Below are 17726 nucleotides of genomic sequence, written 5' to 3'. Positions count from 1 at the left end.
CACGGCCACCCATGCCTCCTCCTAGGATCTTTCTTCCTTTTTGGAATGAATTGATCCTGCATCTTCTGCATTATACACAGAAATATCTGCCATTGTTCCTCCACTGTCATCCCTGCTAAGGTATTGCACCTTTGAACTTTGGCCAGCTCCTCCCTCATAGCTCCATAGTTCCCTTTATTCAACAGAAATATTGTCACTTCCGATTGTACCCTCTCCCTTTCAGATTGCAGATTGAAGCTTATTGTATTATGGTCACTACTTCCCAATGGCTCCTTCACTTCGAGGTCCCTGACCAATTCTGGTTTGTTGCACAATACCAGATCCAGAATTGCCTTCTCCCTGGTAGGCTCCAGTACCAGCTGTTCTAAGAATCCATCTCGGAGGCACTCCACAAAGTCTCTTTCTTGAGGTCCAATATCATCCTGATTCTCCCAGTCTACCTGAATATTGAAATCCCCCATAACAACTGTAGTAACATCCTTGCGACAGGCCAATTTCAGCTCCTGATTCAACTTACATCTGACATCCAGACTACTGTTTGGGGGCCTATAGATAACTCCTAAGAGGTCTTTTTACCCTTAGAATTTCTCAGCACTATCCATACTGACTCTACATCCCCTGATTCTAGGTCCTCCCACGCAAGGGACTGAATATCATCCCTTACCAACATGGCCACCCCACCCCCTCTGTCCGTCAGTCTGTCCTTACGATAGCACGTGTAGCCTTGAATATTCATTTCCCAGGCCCTGTCCACTTGAAGCCACGTCTCAGTTATCCCCACAATATTGTATCTGCCAATTTTCAAAAGAGCCTCAAGCTCATCCATTTTATTTCTAATACTTTGTGCATTCATATATAGTATTTTTAATTTGTTACTGCCCTCACCCTTCCCATTAACTCCTATTTCACTCAACCTCACAGCATGATCTCTTTTTGAGTTTTCTGCTTCATTGATTCAGTAATCATGCATGGTCTCTTAATGGAGCAGGTTTGAGGTATTGAATAGCATTTATTAAATTTACTCATAATTTTTGATCTTATTGGCTAGATTACATACAACACCAAGCAAATGTAGTTACATCACAAATATTCATAACCTTAGCATGTTGCCACTGGGTTTCATATAGAGAACAAAAGGTTTACAATATTTGTAGATTAATGTGAAAATGAGTTTCAGTATCTTTTCACAAAACTATTCTCAACTAAAATAAATCGCTTCATGTCTTCAACATTCAATACAAATTTATCCTCAAAGATAAATCTCAAGAGTAATTCTTTAGCCAGTCTTCAATATGATTTTACAGGACTAACTCTTGTCAAGTACAGAAACATTGTCTATGCTTTCCATGAACTTTTAAAAAATCTTTTATTGGATACGTGCAATGTTGACGAGGCTAGCACTTCATGTTTCCACGCTGTAGGGAATCTAAATTATCATTTTCCTTTACAATTCAGTTACTGGAGTGTCAGTCACTAAACATATTCATTGAAGCTGTCAATTTTTTAAAAAGGATGTATGTTTTGTAACACAATAGAAAAGAACAAGGAGATATATGTATACATGCAGGCAATGTCTTCTGGTAGCTCCAAAACGTTCACATTGTGCATGCAGGAAGTTCTGCACAAGCTCACTTTGTGAAATGCCCTACCAGTTATAAACATGACGATGCCTAAATAAACAAAATAAACATGGTCCACCAGGTTGGAATGACAAATGTTCACCTTGCACATACATACTGAGCACATTTTGGAGGTGTCAGCAGATATTCTTAAATGACAATTTTGAAAGATCTTATTACAATCAGCAATAAGAAGGATTCAACTCATCTTTTTTCCCAACAATTATTTTACAATCACTCAACTTCAGTGAAAATTACTCCTATTTCTACTTCAAAATTTCGAATTGAATTGATGCGGCTGCAAATGTTTCCTTTTGGAATTTTTTTGCACGTTGTCCAGATGAGATTCTCTCCTTTCCCCGAGACACACAGACAGAATAACTCATTAATTTTTGCCTGACTTTGACTACATTGATGAGGACGTTTAAAAAATGCTCCTTTCCAACTCTTCTGGCCTGAGGATTCCACAAACTAAAAATGCCTTCCCACTGGTTTAGGGCTTTTGTTCTGAACTCAACCTGCTTGCAGTCCCTCGCCATCTATATTGCTGTATGTCATTCAAACCTAAATCAACAATAAGCAGTAATTTTCATATCATGTGGCTGATTGACACATTTAGCTTAAGCCAGACAATTTCCTAGAATAGTTGTCTTTAGTTCTTTATTTCAAATTATTTTCAGACCCCTTCTCAAAACTCTACTTTAGAAATAAATTCTCTCAAGTATAATGACATATTATAAACTTGCATTGCAACATATTTTTAAATTAAGTGTTCTGTACAAATGTAAGTTGTCAATATTGATGTTGCACACAAGATTCTAGATTTCTGTGTTTGGCTTTTGCATGTTTTTTTAAATAGAATCCCCACAGAGTGGAAACCGGCCATTCAGCCCAACAAGTCCACACCAATCTTCCCACCCTGACCCACCCCGCCTACTGTATCCCTGCATTTCCCATGACCACATCAGTGGCTGGGAAACTATTGGAGGGACTTCTTAGGGATAGGATTTACGTGCATTTGGAAAAACATGGACTAATTAGGGACAGCCAGCAAGACTTTGTGCAGGATAGGTTATGTCTTACTAACTTGAATGAATTCATCAAAGAGATGACAAAGGTTATCAATGAGGGTAGAGCAGTGGATTCTGTCTACATGGATTTTCGTAAGGGTTTTGACAAGGTCCCTCATGGCAGGCTCATCCAGAAGATTAAGATGCATGGGATCCATGATGGCTTGGCCATGTGGAGTAAGAAATTGCTTGTCCATAGAAGGCAGAGGGTAGTGGCAGGAGGGTGTTTTTCTGGCTGAAGGTCCATGACTAGCAGGTATTCCACAGGGATCTATACTGGGACCTCTGCCTTTGGGTGAAAATGTAGATAGGTGGGTTAGTAAGTTTGCAGATGATACAAAGATCAGTGGAGTTGTAGACAGTATAGAACGTTGTCAAAGGTCGCAGCAGAATATAGATCAGTTGCGGATATGGGCAAAGAAATGGCAAATGGAGTTTAATCTGGATAAGTGTGAGGTGCTGCACTTTGGGAGATCAAATATATAGAATCTCCTACAGTGTGGAAACAGGCCATTCATTCCAAAACGTCCATACCAACCCACCAAAGAGCATCCCACCCCCGACCCATCCCCTACTCTGTCACTCTGCATTTCCCATGGCTAATGCACATAACCTACACATTCCTGAACACAATAGGCAATTTAGCACGGTCAATCCATCTAACTTGCACATTTTTGGAGGAAACTGGAGCATGGGGAAAACATGCAAACTTCACAGACAGTCGCCCAAGACTCGAATCAAACCTGGTTCCTGGCACTGTGAGACAGCAGCACTAACCACTGAGCTACTATGCCACCCTTGAACCATCAAAGTATGTTCAGAGACTATAGAGGGAACTCCATCATTTGCCAGACATGTTCAAATTGTTTAAAGTTCAATTCTTCAATGTTGATAACAATATTGAGAATGTTTGGGGATCCCTTCCCATCAGGAATTTTATTAAACCAATTGGATAGATTGAACGTTTATGCCATCTGAAACTTTGTTTGGCATTTTTTGTTTCATTATTTTTTCATGGATGCAAGCATTGCTGGCTAGTCCAACATTTATTGCCCATTCCTAGATACCCTTGAGAAGATGATGGTGAGCTACCTTCTTGAACCGCTGCAGTTCATTTGGTGTAAGTCAACCAACATTATCCTTGGGGTGGGAGTTCTAGGATTTTAACCAGTAACACGAAGGAATGACAAAATATTTCCAAGTGAGGATGTCAGTGGCTTGGAAGAGAACTTGCTAGTGATGGTGTTCCCTTGTATCTGCTGCCTTTGTCCTTCAGGATGGTAGTGTTCATTGGTTTGGAAGGTGCTAAATAAATAACCTTGGTGAATTTTTGCAATGCACCTTATAAATTGAAAATTCTGAAAATATTACAACAAAAGCTGCCTTAAATTTGTTATAAATCCACTGACCTGCAGTGTATTGCCAATGTATTTATTGAATTTCCTTGTACCACAGACAAGAAGTTGAATAGAATTTTCATTTTTACTTACTATGTATGTGTCGCACACCAGACTGAACAGATCATTCTCAGCACGATACTGGAGCTCCTCTGAGTGTTCCTATGCAAAGAAATCAATCACTTCTAGGGCATGAAAACAACATAAATCTAATACTTGCCTTGACATCTAATTTTATACAAACTGCACAAACAAAATTCCACAAAGCAGGGAAAAATGAAAACATGAACATACAATTCAAATGCTTTGAGGAACATTACTTTTTGACGAGATTAGCCAATAGGTTAAGACGAAGACATCCTTATAGGCCAAGAGGGATGAGATGATGATTTGATTTTACTTGGAGAGTTATGCACATTTGGAACTCTTTATTATAGACGGCTGTGGAGGTTCAGACCTTGAGTATGCTAAGAGTAGAAATTGATAAATTTCTGATTGCCAATGTGTCTAGCATTATGGGATGGTTTGAGTAAAAGGCATTGAAGTGTTCCATCAGCCATGATCATGTTGAATGGCGGGGCAGTCATGACAGGCTGAATGACCTACTTCTGCTCCTATATCACTTTGGGGCCAATTCCACTAGGTTCTACTACTTCCCAGAATAAAAGAAACATTCTCTGGGCTTCTTTAATGAACTCAAAAATAGTCTGTTTCTTCTGGGCAAACTTTATTCTTAAAGTAAATGGCAAAAACTGGTTAATACATATGTTATGATCCAGATTTAAAAGTACATCGCCTTAAATCACAGTTACAAAGCACACAAAGGCAAGTGTCTGTAGAGATGATGAGTTCTTAGAAAAAATGCAAAACATCAAAATATAAAAAAAAGGGGCAGAAGCAGGCCATTCAGCCCTTTCAGCCTGCTCCTCCATTCAATATGATCATGACTGACCATCTATTCTGTCTTCTTTTCCCACTCTGTTCTCCCCATACGTTTTGATGCTTATAGCGCTAAGAACCATATCCAGCTATTTCTTGAAAATGATAAAAAACGGTAAAAGAACAACTTGTGGCCCAAAGATCCGGAAATGGAGGATAAGATATGATGATGTGATGCTGGATTGAGAAATGGCAAATGGAGTTCAACCTGGATAAATGCGAAGTGATGCATTTTGGAATGTTGAACTTGAAAGCTGAATATAGGATTAAAGACAGGATTCTTGGCAGTGTGGAGGAACAGAGAGATCTTAGTGTTCAAGCGCATAGATCCCTCAAAGTTGCCACCCAAGTGGATAGGGTTGTTGAGAAAGCATATGGAATTTTGGCTTTCATTAACAGGGAGATCGAGTTTAAGAGCCGTGAGGCTTTTCTACAGCTCTACAAGTCCCTGGTTAGACCACACTTGGAATATTGTGTCCAGTTCTGGTCGCCCTACTATAGGAAAGATACAGAGGCTTTGGAGATGGTGCAAAGAAGGTGTACCTGGATGCTGTCTGGACTGGAGGACTTGACTTATGAAGAGAGGTTGACTAAGCTTAGACTTTTCTCTCAGGAGATAAGGAGGAAGAGAGGTGACCTGATCAAGGTATACAAGGTAATGAGAAGCATGGATAGAGTCAATAGCCAGAGCTGTTTCCCCAGGGTAGGATTGACAGGCACAAGGGGTCATAGTTTGAAGATATTAGGAGGAAGGTATAGAGGAGACATCAGAGGTAGGTTCTTTACCCAGAGAGTTGTGAATGCATGGAATGCATTGCCAGTGGTGGTGGTGGAAGCAGAGTCATTAGGGACATTTAGGTGACTGCTGGACATGCACATGGACAGCAGTGAATTGAGGGGTGTGTAGGTTAGGTTATTTTATTGCAGTGAATTGAGGGGTGTGTAGGTTAGGTTATTTTATTTTCTATTAGGATTAATCCTCGGCACAACATCATAGGCCGAAGGGCCTATTCTGCGCTGTACGTTTCTGTGTTCTATGATTTCTCACATCCATAGAACTTGCTGCTGATGAAGCTGAATTGCTAACAGCTGTAAATTAATGTTCAGTTCTGATTCCAATCAACCTGGATTTGAGAATTGGTCCTTGCAATTTTTTTTTATTATTCATTCACAAGGCGAGGGCATCACTGGCTAGGCCAGCATTTATTGCCATCCCTAATTGCCCAGAGGACCGTTGAGAGACAACCACATGGCTATGGGTCTGGAGTCACATGTCGGCCAGACTAGGTAAGGATGGCAGTTTCATTCCCTAAAGGACATTAATGAATCAGATGAGGTTTTTTCCTGACCATCAACAATGGGTTCATGGTCACCACTAGACTTCTAATTCCATTTAATTCCAGATTTTAATTGAATTCAAATTCCACCATCTGTCATTGGGGGATTTGAATCCATGTCCCCAGAACATTAATCCAGGTCTCTGGATTAATAGCCTAGAGATAATGTGACTCAATTTCCCCGACTAGACACAAATAATGGTATTTGGAAAACCTATTATTCTCCTTCTAAGAAACAGGATTCCAGGTGGATTTGCAACCTTGGCAATGTTTTCACTACTCACCCATTTCTGTGTCTCCAAAACTGAATTTTAAGATCACAGGGGGTTGCTAGGCAATCATTAGCTAAGGTCCCTAATTGTCTCAAAACCAGATTTCTCCCCAGTTATTACAAAAAAATTATCCCATGTCTTACCTCTGCTTCACTTCTCCAAAGTCTCCTGATTCCAGGAAAATAAATCAGAAGCTGTCTTACAGCACACATTAAACATTTTTCTTCAGTAATTAGCAGGTAGGTCACATGATCCGGTTCATTCCAGAAAAATGTCTAAATACTTCCATCTCTTCCAATTTCCTTCACATAGTCCATACGTTTAGATATGCATTGGGGTTATGGTTAAGGGCTCAGCTCTAATACAGCAAACAGTTTTGGACCCCTTAACTCAGGAAAGATATAGAGCCATTGGAAGCAGTCCAGAGAAGGCTCTCTAAGCTGATCTGAAGGATGGACTAACTGTTTTATGAATATTTTGGACCTGGAAGATCTAAAACCACACTGTGTGTCTGGCAGGATTTCCTCAGCCACAGCAAACAAGTGATTCAGGATATCTACAGCACAGAAAAAGGTCCTATGACCCATCACGTCCACATCAGTTAAAATGAACCACCTAACTAATCTAATCCCACATTGCAGCATTGGTCCATAGCCTTCTATGCCTGGGCATTGCAAGTACTTTTTAAATGTTATGAGGGTTTCCAGATTAAAACTATAAGATTTGGAGTGGAAGTAAGGCCATTCAGCCCATTGAGTCCACTCTGCCATTGAATCATGGACATTTCAACTTCACTTACCCACACTCTCCCCATAGCCCTTAATTCCTTGCGAGATCAAGACTTAGCAATCTCTGCCTTGAAGATATTTAATGTCCCGGCCTCCACTGCGCTCTGTGGCAATGAATTCCACAGACCCACCACTCTCTGGCTGAAGAAATGTCTCCTCATTCCCATTTTACATTGACCCTCTCTAATTCTAAGGCTGTGCCCACGGGTCCTAGATTGGCTGTTATTTACATCTGGAATTCCTCTTTTCAGTTGGGCAGTTTTAAGGTTGAGACTTTGATTAAACAAAAGTTTGAAGTAGATGGCTGTTTACGTGACTGGAGGCTGGTGACCAGTGGCACACTGCTTCAATGTTTGTGATATATAAACAATGGTGAAGAAATTATGTGATTGGAAGGAATGATAAATAAAGCTTGCTAATGACAAGAAGCTTGGCCAGGTGGTTGACAGTGAGGAAGGTCTGAGGTTACAGGACGATATAAATCAATTGGGAAGATCAGCGACAGAAGTAATTTAACCCAGATAAATATCAGGTGATGCACTTAGGAAGAAGAAACAATACCTGGGAGTACCCTATGAATGGCAGGACACTGGGAAACTCAGAGAAATTTTGGTGTGCCTGCCCATAAGCCCCTGTAGGTGGCAGGACAGGTTAGTGAAAGGACATATGCCTTTATTAGTTGGGATATAGATTATAAGAGTAGGAAGGTTATGTAAATTTTGGTTAGGTCACACCTATAGATGTGCTGTAAGTGGTTCTGGTCACCACACAATAGGAAGGATGTGACTCCATTGGAGAGGGTGCAAAAGAGATTCACCAAGATGTTGTGGGCGGCACGGTGGCACAGTGGTTAGCACTGCAGCCTCACAGCGCCAGAGACCCGGGTTCAATTCCCGCCTCAGGCGACTGACTGTGTGGAGTTTGCACATTCTCCCCGTCACTGCGTGGGTTTCCTCCGGGTGCTCCGGTTTCCTCCCACAATCCAAAAAAGTGCAGGTTAGGTGAATTGGCCATGCTAAATTGCCCGTAGTGTTAGGTAAGGGGTAAATGTAGGAGAATGGGTCTGGGTGGGTTACGCTTCGGCGGGTCGGTGTGGACTTGTTGGGCCGAACCGCCTGTTTCCACACTGTAGGTAATCTAATTCAAAATCTAACTCATATGGAGCAGTTTAGCAGTCAATTAAAATGAATAGTTTTATTGTCACATGTACTAACATGAGTACAGTGATAAGTTTACAAGTAGCTGCTTACAGTGCCATCTGAGGTACCAGGATACCTAGGAACAGATTCTTAAGTTCAAATTTTTAGGGGAAAAACATGAAAAAAAGAAATAGAAAGTCCAGCAATAAATTAGAAGAATAGAGAAATAAGAGTTTACAATAACTGTTCTTCCAACCCAGACCTCACCTCATGGCCAGGAGTCAGGCCCATTCTGAGGACATGAGTCTGAGTCCATGTTGATGTTGGGTGTCTGCGCTGGCTTTCACCCCAGACATCACCGTGCCACCGAGGATGGGAAGTGAAAAGAAAAAGAAAAAAAACGTGAAAAGAGGGAGAGAAAGTAAAGAAATGGACAGAGCGAATGAGCTACAGTTTAGAAGTCCTACTCCACCGCCATCTTGGAAGAGAGGCTGAATACATTCAAGTTGTTTTCTTTAAGCAGAGAAGGCTAAGAAGGGACCTAATTTAAAGTGTGATTGGGTTTGGGTTAGGCAGGAGATTTAGAGGGGATTTGAGGAAGCGTTTTTCACCCAGAGGATGGTAGAGTCTATAATGTGTTGCTTGGGAGAGTAGTTGAGGCAGGAATCCTCACAACCTACAGAGAGTAATTGGATGAGTACTTGAAATGCCATAACATTCAAGGTTATGGGGCCAAGTGCTGGAAGTGGGACTAATGAAGATTTAAACTAGGCTTGTCAGAGCAGACTCGAGTGGCTGAAAGGCATCTTCTTTTGTTAAGGATTCAATAATTCTTCAAGTAAGGTTCAGAAGCATTCAGATAAAACTTCTGCAAAATCAACTGTGATAGACCAACTAATGGTCTCCCTTGCCGCAAAGAAATCTCCCTTGCCCACTCTTATTCTCTCAATTGGCTAATATTTAAGGTAGACAAAAACATCCATGCTTCAAATGGACTCTGAAGCTTTTTGTGAATCACAGTATCATTGACCATAATAAAATAGATTTGTGAAAATAGATAAATCCCCTGGGCCGGATGTGATTTATCCTAGGATCCTCTGGGAACCCAGGGTGGAGATTGTCGAGCCTTTGGCATTGATCTTCAAACCATCATTGACTACAGGAATAGTGCCAGAAGACTGAAGGATAGTAATTGTGGTTTCCCTGTTCAAGAGGGGGAGTAGAGACAACCCTGGTAATTATAGACCAGTGAGCCTTACTTCAGTTGTTGGTAAAGTGTTGGAAAAGGTTTTAAGAGATAGGATTTATAATCATCTAGAAAAGAATAATTTGATTAGGGGTAGTCAGCATGGTTTTGTGAAGGGTGCCTCACAAACCTTATTGAGATCTTTAAGAAGGTGACCAGACAGGTAGATGAGAGTAAACCAGTTGATGTGGTGTATATGGACTTCAGCAGGCTTTTTTTAAGGTTCCCCAAAGTAGGCTATTGTACAAAATGCAGAGGAATGGGATTGTGGGAGATATAGCAGTTTGGATCAGTAATTGGCTTGCTGAAAGAAGACAGAGGTAGGTGGTTGATGGGAAATGCTCATCCTGGAGTCCAGTTACTAGTGGTGTACTGCAAGGGTCGATGTTGGGTCCACTGCTGTTCGTCATTTTTATAAACGACCTGGATGAGGGCGTAGAAGGGTGGGTTAGTAAATTTGCAGACGACACTAAGGTCGGTGGAGTTGTGGATAGTGACGAAGGATGTTGTAGGTTACAGAGAGACATAGATAAGCTGTAGAGCTGGGCTGAGAGGTGGAAAATGGAGTTTAATGCGGACAAGTGTGAGGTGATTCACTTTGGGCAGAGTAACCGAAATGTAAAGTACTGGGCTAATGGTAAGATTCTTGGTAGTGTAGATGAGCAGAGAGATCTCAGTGTCCAGGTACACATCAGCATGATTCAGCTGGAACCCATCCCATTCCTCTATTCCACCTTTGTACTGGCTTTTGGCAGTTTAAAAGAGGAACACCAAGTCTTCACCAAGGTTGAGAGGTAACTTAATAAAGACATAAAAGAATAATCAGAGGGTTAATAGGATGGACAGGGAGAGCCTTTTTCCAAGTATGGTGACGGCGAGCATGAGAGGGCATAGCTTTAAATTGAGGGGTGATAGATACAGGACAGATGTCAGAGGTAGTTTCTTTACTCAGAGAGTAGTAAGGGTATGGAATGCTTTGCCTGCAACGGTAGTAGATTCACCAACTTTAAGTACATTTAAGTCGCCTTTGGACAGGCAAATGGACGTACATGGAATAGTGTAGGTTAGATGGGCTTCAGATTGGTATGACAGGTCGGCGCAACATTGAGGGCCGAAGGGTCTGTACTGTGCTGTAATGTTCTGTGTTCTATGTTCTAATAACTAGACTGGTACCTTTGATATCATTAAAAATAGTGCCAAGTTGTCCATCAAGCTGTAACATGTTTTGAGTCCCACACCTCAACGTTTAGGCAGACAATGGCGGAGAAGGGGAAAAGAAAGGCAACAAAGCCTGCATCCTGCTCCCACTGGCTCATGGGACATAGAACAAAGAACATAGAACATCGAACATTCCAGTGCAGTACAGGCCCTTTGGCCCTCAACATTGTGCCACCCTGTGAAACCAATCTGAAGCCCATCTAACTGACACTATTCCATTCTCGTCCATAGGCCTATCCAATGACAATTTAAATGCTTTAAATTTGACAAGTCTACTACTGTTGCAGGCAGGTTGTTCCATGCCCCTACTACTCTTTGAGTAAAGAAACTACCTCTGACAAGGTTTGATTCTGTAAGAGTGATTATGTCAGGCTGTTGCTTGGCTAATCTGTGAGACAGCTCTCCCAATTTCAGCACTAGCCCACAGATCTTTGTTAAGAAGACTTTGCACAGTCGACAGCGCTATGTTTTTATTATTGTGTTGTGTTATGTTTTTGTTGTTGTCTTTTGTGGTTCCAATGTGGTCTGTCTAATTTCATTTGTTTGTTGTGACTTTCTAGTAATTGATAAAACTGAGTGGTTTACTAGGCAATTTAGGAGGGCAATTGAGAGTCAACGACATTGCTGTGGCTCTGGAGTCAATTGTAGACCAGAGCAAGTAAGGATAGCAGATTTCCTTCCTTAGGGGATTAGTGAACTAGATGGGTTTTTCTGACAATTGACAATGGTTTCATGGTGATCAGTCAACTCTTAATTCCAAATTTTTTTTTTAATGAATTCAAATTCTACCACCTAACATGGTGGGATTCGAACACAGGTCCCCAGAAGATTATTCTGGGTTTCTGGATTAATAGCTGAGTGATAATACCACAAAGCCATCGTGTCCCCATACCTTGCTTTGAAATCTCACTGAGAATGTGTAGATTAAAATAGGAACTAAAGATCGTGCAGGAACACGTTAAAATAGAAAATGCGAGAAATGCATAACAGATTTTATAGAATCAAAAGATTTTCACAAACTTAACATCAGTTTAGTCATCGTTAGTCTGAAGGGTCAATAATATAAAGGTTATGACAGTGATTATTAGTCATTACATGTCGACGACTCATTCAATCCAATGGAAATCAAGTGCTTCTTGGAAATTAAAACAGGACACTAACAATACAGTTAAGGAAACACTGCACCTTTGATTCTTTTATAGCCAAGGAGGCATTGGTTTAGAAATTTTCAAAACAAATGTCCAAACTATTGAGCGTGTTGTGCCAAGTTTGAAGAAAATACCTGAATAAAAAGTGAAAGACATGACAGAAACTCACTCGCCTTATATCAATTCACTTCATAAGCACAGCACAGCAGGCTATTCAAATTACTGAGATTGTACTTACACAAAAATATAATAATGTTCCATAAAATCTCTTACCCCATTGATCAAGATCCATGGGACATAATTATGTGATGGCTCCAGTTCATTTGTCATTTGAGCATTTTGATGCATCAATTCATTTCCCTTACTGCCGTTCACACAGCTTATAATGGTATCCCAAAGCACTGTTGGTGCATGCACTTGTAAACACTGTGAAAGTTAATGGTTTCCCAGAATAAGACATGCACAATGTTAAGACATCAGACTGAATCATTGTAGCAGCATTGATGGGATTCAATAAATGAATTCCCTTTAATTGGATTATAAACCCTTAATTGGATTAGCATTGAGTCTAGTTATTGAGTGTTAATGTACTTACACTCTGGGCACCAGTGAGAGGTGAAGAGGCAGATTCCATGCAACAAATTACTGGCATATAACTTGTAGCATTCTTAAGGTAATGAATCATGCATGCCTAGACAAATATAATCACATACAAGAAATATTACGAAATATAATCACATAGCTGCATTACCAACTCATTGAGTGTGCAGTTTCTCCTTAGCTACATATAAGTAATTGGAATAAAATTGAAAAGTGCTCAATACAGATTATGATAGTGAACAATTAATGCACTATCAAATAATAAGATAATTAATTAGAATCTATTTTATAGCCATTAATTTTATAAGAAAATTAAAATTGCTTCAGTGAGAAAGGGGCTGAAAATTTCTGTTTTGAGCTGGTGTCAAGTTAAGCCTGATAAAATTGGAAAAGAAAGACAACACAATAGTTTCTCAACTCAGTGAATTTAATGAACTCTAGGAATCAAGCGGTAAGTGGGAAAGGGAACAGAATAGAATAAGAGAATAGCGAGGTAAGGGTACGGGGAAATGAGGGCTAAGACTTGAAGCAAGGCGGATGTGGACATGGTTATGGATGAAGGTGGGTGTCAATAGAACAGGAGCGAAAGATGAGCACAGAAAAGTCAGGACTTCTGTTCTGTACTAAGTGGAGGATAAACGCTAGTGATGTAGATGTACTAAAAAGGTCCATAACCTATAAGGCCCATGCACTACCCAGTACAGTAAAATATTTCTTGATATTGCATAGGGTAAAATAATTTGACTGAAATCTGGCATCTGTAATGCTATGTACCTCAGTTACTGGCTGGGATTAGTCATTACTTAGTTCCTCTCGCAGAAGACCAATAGAAATGCTTCATGACTTCCAGCATTGTTAAGCTGTATACCGACATAATAGAGGATGGGATATTCACTGTTCTGGTCAGTTGTTTCATTGTTTGTCAGTTTTCATGAGTGCAGTGCTCAGTTTTTTCTACAGCAGGTTGCTTCTACTGTTTAGTATCCATCAAGTACAATGCTTTACCTTTTCTCAGTTGGTAACTCATTTTGAAGGTTGTTCTTGGTCTGTCCTCCTGAACTCCTTCAGAAGAACTTCAGAAGAAGAGTCATATCAAACTCAAAATATTAACTGTGTTTCTCTCTCTAGTTTCATGTTTGTTTGTCTTTTATTCAGAACATCATAATCCTTTGAGTTTGGTACAATGACTTGATAGTTACGATAGAGTGAGGTCTTAGGATAGAGGTAAAAGCAGTCCTGCTGCTGTTCATACTCCAGTGTGCCTCAAAATACCTAGTTTTGAATGGTCAGATCTATTCTCAAACTAACCTATTCTGTGTGCTGGTGTTTTTACCTATTCTTTCACCGGATGTGGGCATTGGTGGCTGGGCCAGCATTTACTGCCCATCACTAAATGCTTTCGAGAAGATGTTGGTCAGCTGTCTTCCTGAACTGCTGTAGTCCATGGGCTGTGCATTGCACAATACCCATAGGGAGAGAACTCCAAGATGTTGACCAAATGACACTGACAGAATGGCGAAATATTTCCAAGTCAGAATGGTTTTGAGGGAAATGTGCAAGTGGTGGTGTTCCCATGTATCTGCTGCCCTTATCCTACTAGATGGTAGAGCTCATGCATTTGGAAGGTGCTGCTGAAGGAAACTTGGTGAATTTCTGCAGTGCATCTTGTAGACAGTACACACTGCTGTGACTGAGTATCTGTGGTGGAGGGAGTGAACATTTGTGGATGTGGTGCCAATCAAGAGAACTGTTTTGTCCTGAATGGTGTCAAGCGTCTTGTGAGTTGTTGAAATTGCACTCATCCAGGCAAGTGGGGAGTATTCTGTCACACCTCTGACTTATGCCTTGTAGATGGTGGGCAGGCTTTGATGAGTTAGGAGGCAAACTATGTACTACAGGATTCCTAGCCTCTGACCTGGTCTTGAAACTACAGTATTTATGTGGATAGACCATTCAATTTTTGGCCTATACTATCTCCCAGGATGCTGGGCATTGCTGTATTCATTGTTGGTAACTACATTGAATGTCAAGAGGAAATGATCTGGTGCCCTTTGTTGGAGATGGTCAATGCTTGGCATTTGTGTGGTACAAATGTTGCTTTATGCAACACAACATGACTGGCTGAGCTGCAACCTAATTTACAATTTCCCAATATCCCTTAATAATTTTGACTAATACTAACCTATTAATTTCAGATTTAAAATTCACAAAATCATGGAACTGTTATATTGCAGAGGACTGCCATTTCTGTCATTGTGTCTGCACCAGTCTGCTGAGTGTTTAATTTTGGGCCAAACACCTACCTTTCCCCAGAAGCCTGCAGTTTGTTCCTCCTTAAATAATCATCCAATGGTCAATAGAAAGCCTCAATGGAATCTGCCTCCATCACATTTCTAGGCAGTGCATTCCATATCCTAGTTGCTCACTGTGTGAAAATCTCACCTCCTTCATTTTTTTGGTGGCAGTTACTTTGGGAGGAGCAATAACGAGGACCAGAGGCCTGACGGGAAGTAAATTCAAAGTATAAAAACTTACCTCATGTAAAGTCAGAGTGTATGCTGAGCAGGAGTGGACACAGGACTGCTGGGTAAGTGAGGTTACATATTTAGGCAGTTGCTTTACCCGAAACACTACTCGGGCACTGTCTCCCCCCCATCCTCCTCCTCTAACCAAAAAAAAGGTTCTGTGTGCCACATTGGTAAGGTGACTAGTTTTATGCTGTTTAAAGTTTTCAGTAGTCTCACTAGGAATTTAGAGTAATGGGAATGGAGGTTCGGGCAGTTGAATGTTCTTCCTGCAGAATTGGGAGGTAAGGGTCACTACTAGTATCCCTGCTGACTTCATCTGCAGGAAATGCACTCAACCCCAGCTCCTCGAAAACTGGAGTTAGGGCTGGATGAACTTCCGATCATTCGGGAGGCGGCGGGGGTTATTGAGAGGAGTTACAGGGAGGTTGTCACACCTCAGGTACAGGAAGAAGATAAATGAGTTACAGTCAGGGGACAGAAAGGAAACTGGCAGGGTGTACAAGGATTCCCTGTGGCTGTTCCCCTCAATAACAAGTATACCATTTTGGATACTATTGGGGGGATTACTTATCAGGGGAAAGCAATGGGGCATAGGTCTTTGGCACAGAATCTGTCCCTCTTGCTCAGAAGGGAAGGGGGAAAGGAGCAGAGCATTAGTCAATGGGGAGTCCATAGTTAGGGGGACAGATAGGATGTTCTGTGGGAACGAGAGAGACTCACAGTTGGTGTTGCCTTCCAGGTGGCAGGGTTCGTGATGTCTCTGATCGTGTTTTTGGAATCCTTGAGAGGGAGGGGAAGCAGCCCCAAGTAGTGGTCCACATAGACACCAACAACATAAGTCAGAAAAGAGATGGGGATTTAAAGCAGAAATTCATAGAACTAGAGTGGAAGCTTAGAGCTAGAACAAATAGAGTTGTTATCTTTGGTTTGTTACCCATGCCATGTGCTAGCGAGGCAAGGAATAGGGAGAGAGAGGAGTTGAACATGTGGCTACAAGGATGGTGCAGGAGGGAGGGTTTTGGATTCCTGGATAATTGGGGCTCATTCTGGGCTAGGTGGGACCTCTACAAACAGGATTCTCTTCAGAAGGGTATCGCTATCCTGGGGGGGAGGTATGCTAATGCTCTTCGGGATGGTTTAAACTAATTCAGCAGGGGGATGGGAACCTAAATTGTAGTTCCAGTATACAGGAGGTTGAGAGTAGTGAGGTTAGAAATAAGGTTTCAAGATCGCAAAACTTCACCGGCAAGCAGGAAGGTGGTTTGAAGTGTGTCTACTTCAACGCCAGGAGCATCCAGAATAAGGTGAGTGAACTTGCAGCATGGGTTGGTACCGCGGATTTCGATGTTGTGGCCATTTCGGAGACATAGGTAGAGTAGGGACAGGAATGGTTGTTGCAGGTTCTGGGATTTAGATGTTTCAGTAAGAACAGAGAAAATGGTAAAAGAGGAGGAGGTGTGGCATTATTAGTCAAGGATTGTATTACAGTTGCAGAAAAGATGTTTGAGGACTTGCCTACTGAGGTAGTATGGGCTGAGGTTACAACAGAAAAGAAGAGGACACCCTGTAGGGTTTTCTACAGGTTTCAAATATTTCCAGAGATGTAGAGGAAAGGATAGCAAAGATGATTCTGGATAGGAGCAAGAATAACGGGGTAGTTGTTATGGGGATGTTAACTTTTCAAATATTGACTGGGAATACTATAGTTTAAGTACTTTAGATGGGTCAGTTTTTGTCCAATGTGTGCAGGAGGGTTTCCTGACACAGTATGCAGAGAGGCCAACAAAAGGCGAGGCCACATTGGATTTAGTACTAGGTAATGAACCTGGTCAGGTGTTAGATTTGGAGTTGGTTAGCACTTTGGTGATAGTGACCACAATTCAGTTATTTTTACTTTAGCAAGAGTTCTAGCTGGGGAAAGGCAATTATGATGCGATTAGGCAAGATTTAGGATGCACAGGATGGGGAAGGAAACTGCAGGGCATGGACACAATTGAAATGTGGAGCCTATTCAAGGAACAGCTCCTGCGGATACTTGATAAGTATGTACCTGTTGGGCAGGCGGGAAGTGGTTGAGGGAGGGAGCCGTGGTTTACAAAAAAAGTTGAAGCTCTTGTCAAGAGGAATTAGAAGGCTTATGTTAGGATAGAGTCATAGAGTCATAGAGATGTACAGCATGGAAACAGACTCTGCGGTCCAACCCGTCCATGCCGACCAGATATCCCAACTCAATCTAGTCCCACCTGCCAGCAACCGGCCCATATCACTCCAAACCCTTCCTATTCATATACCCATCCAAATGCCTCTTAAATGTTGCAATTGTACCAGCCTCCACCACTTCCTCTGGCAGCTCATTCCATACATGTACCACCCTCTGCGTGAAAAAGTTGCTCCTTAGGTCTCTTTTATATCTTTCCCCTCTCAC

The 17726-nt window shown here is 41.4% G+C and overlaps 1 protein-coding gene across 1 annotated transcript in view; it reads right to left on the bottom strand.

Annotated features, from left to right (window-relative positions):
* Positions 1–2177: 2177 nt before the first annotated feature.
* The window catches only part of LOC122565070 (gamma-interferon-inducible lysosomal thiol reductase-like), a 60446-nt gene continuing 44897 nt past the window's right edge, over positions 2178–17726 (bottom strand). The window contains exons 4-7 of the mRNA XM_043720700.1: positions 12769–12864; positions 12447–12599; positions 4180–4248; positions 2178–2183 (exon numbers count right to left, since the gene is read on the bottom strand). Coding sequence (XP_043576635.1) covers positions 2178–2183; positions 4180–4248; positions 12447–12599; positions 12769–12864 — 324 coding nt within the window. The remainder of the gene's footprint in view (positions 2184–4179; positions 4249–12446; positions 12600–12768; positions 12865–17726) is intronic.

Source organism: Chiloscyllium plagiosum, chromosome 31, assembly GCF_004010195.1.
Source record: "Chiloscyllium plagiosum isolate BGI_BamShark_2017 chromosome 31, ASM401019v2, whole genome shotgun sequence".
Taxonomy (NCBI): domain Eukaryota; kingdom Metazoa; phylum Chordata; class Chondrichthyes; order Orectolobiformes; family Hemiscylliidae; genus Chiloscyllium; species Chiloscyllium plagiosum.
This window is presented reverse-complemented; position numbering and strand designations above follow the sequence as displayed.